Source organism: Ceratina calcarata, unplaced genomic scaffold, assembly GCF_001652005.2.
Source record: "Ceratina calcarata isolate Rehan_Ccalc_2016 unplaced genomic scaffold, ASM165200v1 scaffold299.2, whole genome shotgun sequence".
In the NCBI taxonomy this organism is placed as follows: Eukaryota; Metazoa; Arthropoda; class Insecta; order Hymenoptera; family Apidae; genus Ceratina; species Ceratina calcarata.
Genome location: NW_017152359.1, coordinates 59,797 through 70,800, shown reverse-complemented (window position 1 = coordinate 70,800; position 11,004 = coordinate 59,797). Strand labels below are relative to the sequence as shown.

The 11,004-nt window shown below is 35.5% G+C and overlaps 3 protein-coding genes and 1 long non-coding RNA gene across 7 annotated transcripts in view; 1 reads left to right on the top strand and 3 right to left on the bottom strand.

Moving 5' to 3' along the window:
- Positions 1–2,984, bottom strand: part of LOC108624155 (echinoderm microtubule-associated protein-like 2) — a 14,860-nt gene extending 11,876 nt beyond the window's left edge. For 2 of the 4 annotated variants that reach the window (XM_018023248.2, XM_018023254.2), the window contains exons 1-2: positions 2,772–2,984; positions 743–831 (exon numbers count right to left, since the gene is read on the bottom strand). Coding sequence is in view for 1 of the 4 variants with exons in the window: in XM_018023254.2 (XP_017878743.1) it covers positions 743–746 (4 nt within the window). In the remaining 3 variants the exon portion in view is untranslated. The remainder of the gene's footprint in view (positions 1–742; positions 832–2,771) is intronic. The other 2 variants (XM_026812882.1, XM_018023256.2) reach the window with 1 other exon arrangement.
- The window catches only part of LOC113464216 (putative methylmalonate-semialdehyde dehydrogenase [acylating], mitochondrial), a 102,050-nt gene that overhangs the window by 38,314 nt on the left and 52,732 nt on the right, over positions 1–11,004 (top strand). The window lies entirely within an intron of this gene.
- Positions 4,624–7,575, bottom strand: LOC108624158 (optineurin). Its single transcript, XM_018023260.2, has 6 exons — positions 7,351–7,575; positions 6,807–7,165; positions 6,461–6,736; positions 5,585–6,397; positions 5,330–5,518; positions 4,624–5,270 (listed from the first exon to the last, which is right to left on the bottom strand). Exons 2-6 carry the CDS (start codon positions 7,113–7,115, stop codon positions 5,157–5,159), a joined length of 1,701 nt encoding a protein of 566 aa, XP_017878749.1. The 5' UTR covers positions 7,116–7,165; positions 7,351–7,575; the 3' UTR covers positions 4,624–5,156.
- The window catches only part of LOC113464217 (uncharacterized), a 17,332-nt gene continuing 15,134 nt past the window's right edge, over positions 8,807–11,004 (bottom strand). The window contains exon 2 of the long non-coding RNA XR_003389062.1: positions 8,807–10,359. This is a non-coding gene — a long non-coding RNA (uncharacterized LOC113464217). The remainder of the gene's footprint in view (positions 10,360–11,004) is intronic.

The following is an 11,004-nucleotide window of genomic DNA, read 5'->3' as shown; positions in this document are numbered from 1 at the left end:
CATATATGTATGTTTAAACAAATAAACATACCAACAGTGAAATATAAAAAATTATAGCGGCTTTCTTTATTACTGCCTAATGTAAATATGGCTTCTAGTAGTAAAAAGGTTCTCCACCTCTAAAAATTAATTCATCAAGTTCGATATTAAAGGAGTTATTCAACTTTGACGTGGGTATCAATGTCCATGGACTTCACTTGGTACTCAGGTATTGCAATTGTGATTCTATCTGATCGATGCTATTAGCTGATATCGTGAAATTTTACTGGAACGTTTAGATAGGCGGAGTCAAACGGATTCTCAATGTAATTTTGAATAATGGATCGAAATAACCATTTCGATAATGAATCGATCACCGTGTATGTAACGAAAGAACAGGATGAGCACGGCACTCCTTCGCAATAACGTCATCGTGCCCACCTTGAATGGTTACGTTCCGTCTTATGTAACAGCAAATGACACCTAGTCACCGGCGATCTCTATTTTTTCACGCAATTCGCGACGCACATTTCTGGCTAGACGAGCCATTGTTTCCCTTCGCAAACGCTTAACTCTTTTGTCAACCAGTATTCAAACGTGAATATTCCGAAACGTTAACATGCAAACAGAAATTAGAATTTTTGTACATGCGATTATGGGGATTATTCACATAATTCCTGATTACTTTATCAACACGAATGTTCTGTATTAATTATGTGAATTTTAAAATTCGTAACTTAATAGTACGATTGATTAAACTTACTCATTTGTTCATTAATCCATTCATATGCATCCTAGTATTCGATTTCTTCTTCTCATTGCAATCTGACTCGTTTCTCGTAGATTCCGTACCTAAGCCAATGAAACTTATTATTCTTGGAATAAATACGTAATTCAGTCGACATGAATATCAGATTATTAAATTACAAATCAGCCTGAGTTAACATTGTCACTGCAGAGTACTTAGGTCTGAACATGAAAACATAAAGGCTCATAGATTGATAAAAAGAAGAATTGATGATTGAACTGATTTATTTTTATACTTGGTTTCATTTCGAGTTAACGATACGGGTTTATTAAATCTTATGAAACTACCTGGTGTAACACAATGGTGTAACACAAATCTTTCGAAAGAAAAATTGCAATTGAAACCGACTTGCGCCAACGCGCCAGCATCGGCCGGGACTCGATCAGTGTATATTATGTACATATATGGAATATGTTGGAAGATATGTCATCGGTGCAGGTATCAGCGCGTGCACGTATACAGGTAAGTATGTGATCCGCTTGTGTACGCGTATCTGCATGCGTGTAACGTGAAATAAGGTTCGTGGCCAGTGTTACGCACCAATAAGGCAGCATTCTGGCCAGGTCAATGCTTACTGGTTCGGTTTTGTGTTTCACCGCGTTCCCAGCTCACCAGGCGATCTCACAATCGCCTTCGCTCCGGGCGAAACGCTCTTTTTCTTTTTTTACACAATACTTCTTGAGTGTAAACAGCTTTTTTAAAATCACTCACGCCTCGCGTTAAGTCTTTCAATCTATATATGTATGTATACGTAAGGTGAATCACGGGATTGATCAAACAGTACTTTTTGAGAAACCGTTCAAATTAGAAAATACAAATAGAAAACGTGATTTACGCATTATTTGCTTTTAGATTTTTATTTGTACTCACTTAAACGATTGATATTTGCTTAATTGAATAATTACGGATATGCATTGATTTAAGTGTTAAAAATTAATCAAGAAATTAACAAAGAAAATGAAACATTTACATAGAATAGAATTTAGATCAGCATTGAACGTCGACAATATTAAATATGAAAATTCAATATAAACGTGTCAACGACGGGGAAAGTTTTATAGAAAGTGTACTGCGACGGCACCTTTCAATGATGAAGAGAATATTATAGTTTCAAATGATTCCTGCAAGCTTGTAATGGTATCTATATCATATTTACGCCGACCGGGAGAAACACTATCGTCCTTATCACTTTCAATCGTATCGATGCGATCTATTTATTTCCGGATTCTGGCTTACTATCAATTTCATTCCAGCTGAAAGATAACACTTTCTTAGATACGATATCACTTCCTAAATTTCTGCTCGTAATCAAGATTAATAAAAATTCATTAAATATTTCTCAGGTCACAGTTTCATGCGAAAAGTAATTCGACAGTATCAGGTTGTGTTATATTCTGGTTTATAAGTATAGGACGAAAACAAGATTTCCCGTCATTAACACCGATTTATATAAAACCTGGATTTCTCGTTTCCCATCGTTAACATATTCATATGGAACGTGCAGCAGAAAACAGTGTGCGTCTGAATAAAATGATTTTTGCCTCACCTAGCAGTTAAAATACTATTAAATTAAAACGTACATTTATTATTCATGATTCATATATTAAAATTAATATGAGAGTTAGTCTGCACAGAGTATAATAATAAAACTTTAAATTAATATAAATTGAATATATACATCAACTGTTATGAACATTATTTTTCCTGTATAATAAAAATTGAAATAAACAATAGATCTGACTGTTCAAATAAGACACCCTGTATACATACACACGACCGTACTTCGATGTGAAAGAGAATCCACGAGCAGGCGATTTAAAGACTCCATTATTATTTAAATAAGAGTAAAATGCGCGTGGATTGAATTGGCGGTCGGGAAATCGTGGCGGATAAAAGGATTAACGAAATTCCTAGCCGCCATATTGGTACCGATTTCAGCGATCACCCGATAGATCCGAGAACGCATAGAGCTATAGATCCTTACCATTACGGACGCTTTCACGACGAAGAAACCGTCGACGGAGGTAATTCGTTCACCACAGCAGATCGGGAACCACCGCGGAACGAAGAGTGAAAACGGTGAAAAATGTTCGGTAAGAAGATTGTCCCACGGGACACGATAACGTAATTCCTTTTTCAAGCGAACGGAGCACCGAAACGCGCGACAGAGAAGCGAGGCGAGTACTGATACGTGAGATAGGTATGCCAACAGGTGAGGGAACGCTCTGGACGGGGCCCCAGCGACGTAGCAATCCTGGTGCTACCACTTTCGCCGGCCCGTAAACTCCGCTCTATTGTTAAATCTAAAAATCGGCTGGCAATTAAACATTATCTCGGAATCGTGCGAATGCATAAAACGCATTGTATTCGTTGATAACTGTCTACGTAACAGTAGGGGAACAATACGTTTTCGGGCTCACTTTCTCTAACATTTAAATAGAATAAATGTATGACACGACGGTTCGCGAATTTGGCTATTTTAATTAGGGAAAATGGGGATAAGAATTAATGAGTATACGTTTTATTCTATGATTAATAATACGAGATTTCCTTGTACTCTTCTTAACTCACCGGACGTGTAATTAAATTTGCGAAGTCTAATTCGAGTTCTCGTATTGCCATTACAATATTGACATAAAAATGTTATGATTAGTTATTGAAACATTTTTAAATTAACATATTTCATGGCAACATTCGGTATCGGTACTGGATACCTCGTACAGTACACTGGCACGTGAGGTACGTATGCTAACAGGTGATGAAGCCGCTCGATCGGGGCCCCAATGACGTATCCATCCAAATGTTCTCTTTTCAAGGGGCAACAGGTGTGCAGCAGCCACAGTGATGTATCTTGGCGGACAAAAACCATGAGACGTGCCGGCGTTTAACCGTGAAATTCGTTTCATTGAGTTTAATAGCTATTGACTATATATGATCCACGAATTATAGAGTAATTAAGAGGATTCTATATAGAATGCATCTGGATGGGTGGTACGACCGGGTTGGGGATGATTCTCCCGGGGAAAAAAGGGGTAACTGTTTTTCGAAGAGCTATGAAAATTCTATCGACTATCCGGTTGTACCAATCTGGATAACACCCTGTATATTGTATTCATTCATATTACATTATTATACTTATTTAGGGAACAAATTTTATTTCAACAGAACGTAATTTTATTTAATGATCTTAACTGTACTATTGCATGTATAAATTAATAAAATTGTAATCAAGGGTGCATAGGAATAAACGCATATCCCATTGATCGCAAAATACTCTCAATTTCAATATGTTCCAGTTCAAAAACACGTTTCAAATCCGCCCTCCTGTTAATGACCTTCCTCGTTTTCGTGCGAGCCTCGCCCACCACCTTTAATGTCCCGTCTGTCTCGTCCCTAAAAATTTGTTAATTAACCAAAACGATTAATGAATCATCATAATCAGTTGAATAATTAGAAGAATTACCTTTCGGTTGATGTATTAGGTTTCTTCACAGTTTCCGTAGGCCGTTGGCAGATAGAAAACATTTCCTCGACTCGAACGGATTTAATTTATGATGTATTGAATTTAGTAATTTTGCATTTCCATATCACACATTTCTATTTAGTATAGTTCATTAATAAGACATATAGATGTTTAAAAAAAAAAGACAAATATAGGTACGAGACGTGCGTTCGTTTTTCACGCAATTGTCATGTATGGATTAAGTAATTGAATAATAGAAATCACGAATTATGTTATTTCTATGAAAGTATGAGTAAAAATAGGGAAGGCAATACAATTGTGTTTTAGAACTGATCCATAAAATATAAAGAATAATATACTTTAAAATCAAATATTTGTCTTTAAGTAATTTATTTATCATCTTATATTTACGACTTCTATACAGTAACATTGAATTCATGCTTTTCAATTATACGTACGTGATACGTACTATACTCTATCATTATATTAGACAATATTATAACATTGTTTCAACATAGACTCGGCCATACGTCATTGGCAGGGAAAAAATAAATTTGTTTATTTATTTGCTAAGTGTACATATGTAAAAAGACCATTGAAATAAAAATTGGTAGAGAATATAAAGTGTTTTTACGAATTTTAAATAAAATCAATAGAACGAACGAATAGTAAACATAAAAGAAACATGATTCTTCTGTTCTTCGCAATTGTCCCTATATATGAATTACTACGCATAGGAATAATGTCATTATTAAGATCGCTTTCATCGACGTTCGTTTAATGAACTTTTTAACAATATAAAAAAATTTGTTCATTACAATTAAAAGAAAACCGGGTTGTTATTTTATTTATGTCACTTTTTAATTATATGAATAAAGAGTAATTAAAATATTCGAGACTCTCACATCATTTTAAACAATCGCTAACGTGACGTTCTAACGTTTCAACGCTTCGGAAGTACGAATTACATATGGGACACAGATAGGCAGAGATCAAAGGCCGCTCCAGCTCTATATCATCCTGCAATTAATAACAATTGTTAAAATTATTAATAAACGGAAGTACGAGTAGAAACTTACTATTTCTCCTCCGTTCGGGAGCGCCTGCATAAGCCTGTAACGAAGTTTTTCATTGAATTTTATCTGTGCCTGTAAAGCCTCGTTCAATGTAGTCCTCTCTTCCAGCAATTGTTCTTTCAGCCTTTTTTCCTGCTTGAAGTCTTCCTCGTAGATCTTTACTTGTGTTCCCAGCAAGTCGATCTCTTCTTTCTGTGACGATTTCAAATAAGTTTCGAACAAACATCAGGGTATTTAAAAAAAACTTGTATTATTCACCTGTAACGACAACTCGTCCTCTAAACGTTTTATACAATCTTCTTTCCTCTCTATAGTATCGTGCAACACCTTAATTTCTTTAGTCATTTCCTCGCATTTATCACTGAATTTCTTCTCATCGTTCATCGCAATTTCTGAATACATCTCATACAAATAACCCTGTTGATCCAAAGACAATTGCTTTTGTTCTAAACTCGATCTCTCCTCTTCCAACGACTGTTTAGCACAGTGCAAATATTCATATTCAAGCTGTAAATTTTGTTTGCGAATTTCTAATTGTCTTTTCTCTTCCTCTATGAACGCTTTCATTTTATCCAAATCTAAACTTACTCCTTCTATTAAATCCATGCCATTTACATTTTGTCTCTCTGAATTATCAAGTTTTTTTATAGTTTCGATAGAGTTGATATTTAACTCCTTTAACTTTTCCACTGCCTTATCAATCGAAATAGAAGCTTGTACTGTGCTCTCGATGCTAGTCGACGGTTTTTCTTGTGTTTTATTAATGGTCAAAGATCGCTCTAGCCTCTCGTTACTAGTCGACGGTTGTTCTGATATTTCGTCATTAGTCGACGGTTGTTCTGATATTTCGTCATTAGTCGAAGCTTGTTCAGATGTCTTGTTCATAGATAAGTTTTGATCTTGTTTTATCTTCAAAGTAGAACTTTGCTCTAATGGCTCGTCATTATTTTCAGTAGTAATCGCCTCGTTTAACATGACTTCCAGATCGCTCAAAGATGGGCTGGTCAATTTTGTCGATGTCAATTCCTTTTCATGCTTCTCGTTCTTCTTCTCTTCATTTAAATCCACGTTCTGTTAAAAAGAAACAGCATTAAGCTAAATATCGTTTCAATAAACACAACGTTCTCGCCTTACCCCTTGTTCCAATTCCATGGTGAACTTCAGTTTCAGTTCTTGATTTTCCTTTTTTAAATAATTAATCAACTCCCTCGTTTCTGAGAACTTCTTTTTATGATTCTGATGGACCTGCATTATCTCCTCTTGCCACTTCGCCAAAGTGTTGAACTGCTGTTTCATGGCTACATTATTTTGTTTCAGTGCTTCTTTCAATTTTGCATTTTCTTGTAACAACTCGCTCAGCTTCTGATTTATTTCCGATGCTTCCAAACTAGATACAATCGAATTGTAATCCTGTCGATTTTTTACTTCATTAATTCCATGTTAATCAACCAAATTCAAAGATTGCTCGATGGACACTTACTGTGGACATGCATTTCTCCTGTATATTAACGTAAGATGCTAGTGATGACTGTTGAATCGTTTCCATCGAGTTTGTGCCTAACACCACGAAAGACATTTCGTCGTCGTCGTCTTCGGTACAGTGAGGTACAGTTTGACTGGTGTACAAGGGTGCATCTTCGTTCAACTTGAATCTAGCCTTTCCATTATTGACTGTCAGACCAAGACTTTCTAAATGGCTTTCAGGTTCCATGGAGCTAAATTTTGAGCTAAAAAATCCCAGTGAATCCTGATGACCACTGGACGACGGCTTATTTTTCTCGGACTCCATTATTCAGATTCTTCGTCGTTCTTCTGTCTACTGTCAACTGTTTAGTCACACTGAAAATAATTACATTCTCGTCATCTTGCATCATTGTTATGAAATTATCGTTTATTGCAAATGAATCACCCTACATTATCAATGTTTTTATAGAATGACACTGCGACGAAAGGTCATGACGCAAACATTAAGTTCTAGGGTTGTCAATTGAAAATATATTTAACAAATTGTCATCCATACTTACTACTTAGATTTAATGTTACCCAAGAGCACAAGTGTCGCACAGTTTCGCCAAATGTTGGTTTAATAATAATCACGGTTACTACATGGGAAGTACGTAATTATTTAATTTACAACAGTTCGAACTGTCTCATACGGCACTCCGCAGTCACTCGTACATCGAAGTACATCGATTCGTACTGCGCAAAATACCGTACCAAAATAAATGCAGGGAACTGAAATAAATGAATGAACGATCCACGAGACATGAACATCGACATTACCAACGTGCAGAGCGTATATTCCTATCTAGGAACTTTCGAAATCTATTCTTGTTCAACCTGATCTCACCCAACTGTGTCTCCTCTCCTCTCCTCTCCTGTTCCTCATTCAACGCTGCGTTATCAAGGAGATAGTATCTATAAAATTTCGTCTTGCTTTCCTTCTTTAAATTTGATTTATTAATAACTTTACAAGGAATCAGAGAAAATTCTTGTAATAACGTTTGACTTCAAGATTCTTCTGTCTTTTCATTATCTTTGATCGATTTCATTAAATGGATGTACAAGAAATGAAATTCGTTCTCTAAGATGCGATTGCTAAATACTAAAAAATATTTCATATTCTGTTGGATGACCAACTACTCATTGTCAGTATAATATTTACTGCCTGGCTGTCTTTAATAGTTTTAAGAAATTATTTTCGTTGCGGTCGATGATGACTTCAGTAAGATAGTTCCAAAGTCTAAAATCTACTCTCAGAAATCTGAATCATACTCTCCCCTAAAAAATATATTATAGGAGGACCAATAAGAAATTTTAGCTTTTTGTTAAGATAAAATGTAATGGATTTCTTCAGCAATTTACAGAACGAGGCAGATTTCAACTGGACTCCAAACCTGGACTAGGAACCAATACTCTCTTGAATTCCTCACTTGGAATTCCATTCTTAGAAATATAAAGTTATGTCGTTAGCCAACGAAGCTTATTTCCGTCCGAATTCCGAGTACAGCAGTTTCATAAGTTCTGTAACAGTCGCGAACGAAAGTATTTATTGTCTAAAAATTAATTTAATCCTGGATTGACTTTGATGAGAATATTAATTACTTTCGCTTGCCGTCTGCTATATAATGAATTTAATTATGAGTTCACTTTAATTAACAATTTTATGTAGTACCGAAGCAAGAAATCTTTGAATAAAATTAATTCGCATAAATGTTCATGTTTTAAAAGTATATGTTACTGTCAATAAAATCAATTGTTTAAATTACTCTTATTATTTAATATTATCATCGAGCGATTTTACTTGTGATTGTCATACTCTATAATTAATTGCAGCTGGAGATTTTATCTATACGCACTTTTTATTTACGCCCAGGTGTGAAATTACATTCTCAATTACATCGGCTTGAAAACCGCTCTGATATTGATTTATAGATGGATAGGAAAGGAAATTTTATTAATCTGACAGGGAACGAGATATCGTCTCCAACTTGATTTATTGTTTCTTAACCATTTTTCTAATCGCAAGAGTTAGAGTTAGTAATAATTTAATATCTAACGTCATTAATTACATCAATAATGTAATTGTACACATACGTGTAACAATTTTCTTCTTACATATTCGTACGTACTATATTAAATATATACTGCATATCGTTATTCTATTCGAGGCATAAATATCATAAAGGTTTAGGAAAGGGTCTGTTAAAGGTTTATTATTAGCTCAGGTTTATTATAAAAGTACAACATAATTTTATACATATATCATCAAGTTATTCTGCACGCGATCGAAGTATATTTTGATCCCCAGGAAATAAAATAAAACCGTAGAAGTGTGTGTGTGTGTGTGTCTGCTATTTACATTGTCCATATTAGCTAAATGAGATTAATATATTCTCAAGACAGGATTTATTAAAATATCACTTAGAATGATTTGATACAGATGTATGTATAATTTTATTTCTTACATTACAGTGAATCCAATATAATTTTCTTAATTAAATATAATAATTGTTGCGATTAACTCAGTTGATACGAACGCACTCACACACCTGAAACTTTGCTCACCTTTACTATCATAAATCGAGATGGCAAGTAGAGCCAGGTAAAAAGCAAATTTCAGGCGTCGGAGTATCGTCGCGTAAATATGAAGAACCATGTATTATATAAGAGCAATCGACACATTTTTCTAATAATTGTGAAGTAAGAGTTTGATCAATAATTCAGATCGTAATACTTAAATAAACGTCTTTCTCGTTACTGATAAATACATTGCTTGATGATACAAGATGAACAGTGCAACGATGACAGCTAGTCACGGACACACCTGAAACTTTGCTCACCCAGGATTAAAAAATGGGGTACGGGCCGAGCAAAGAGTCAGGCCCGCTCGTAACTTTCAATCTTCGATTTCCCGTGCCCATTATTCACTCCTTCCTCGTCGTTCTCCTCCCCCTCCTTCCTGAAAAATAGAAAAGGATCGTAGCCGTGTTAACACGGCTTCAATTCTCTATCAGATTTCCCATATCCCGTGTTAACACGTTCTCATTTGGTCATTTACTAAGAGATGTAATTTTTCATGGATTTTTGTAAAATAATTCAATTCTTAATTTCGAACGTTTTGTCATTCAACAGTAAATAACTAAAATATTGAAGCAATTAAAAAATGGATCTTATATGAATAATAAATACGGATATTCTTTCTTCTTAGCAATAAATTGAAGATTTTCAATAATAGAGTAGATATGATCGGCGTTGGTGCAGCATGGCTGCCGTCAAAGGATTAGATAGAAGCTTACAGGGATGAGCACCCATGAAGTGAGGGAAGAAAGTGAAAGGGAATAGAAAAAGATGAGTGAAGTAGACGGAAAGAGCGAAGAGAGCCAAGGAATCAAGGTTCTTCTGGCTGCGAGTCTTCCCCTTTTGCTTCTTCGTCCTCTTCTTCTTCTCCTCCATCCTATGTACTTTCTCCCGTTCTCTTCTTTCTCGTCGAGAGCCACTCGAGCCTCCTATCTCCCACCATTGTTCATCGGCTGAAACAGAATTCAAAAGAATTTTCCATTCAATTCGCAAATACATACAATCCGTTTGAACAAAATTCTAAATCGTTCGACGATCCCTCTATCTCAAGACGATGCGATATCGATATAAATATTTATAACGACGTTAAACAGTTATTCTCTTAATGAAGAGTTTCACTGAAAAGTTTGCGAAGCTTCTTAGATTCAATTTGCGAGCATTAAACGGAGAGTAAAGATGGTGAAACGACCGCTGTGAGTCGAAGCGAAAGGAGGCCCTGAAATCTGTCAGAGGGCAAGCAAAGCAAACTAAACTTCCACGGGAGAGAAGAAAGAGAGCGAGCGCAACGTTACGTTACGGATGGGCTGGTCAGTGACCGGAGCGTGACCCCAAGACAGTTTCACCATTGCCTCCTGTCCCATGTAAACCATCGTGCACGTTACTTCTCAAAAGTACTTTCGACAACGATCGAAGAAAAGTAGGGCTTGCATTTACACGAGGAAATAAGAGTTCATAGACGTGGTAATAATTTTAAGCATTTGCGTCATTTAAAGTAGCTCGCTATTTAGGTAACGTATCAAGCGAGAGCGATACAATGGGCTTATTTTAAAATGAAAATATGAAGTGAAAATTTCATTATTAAATAAATTTCCTAATGC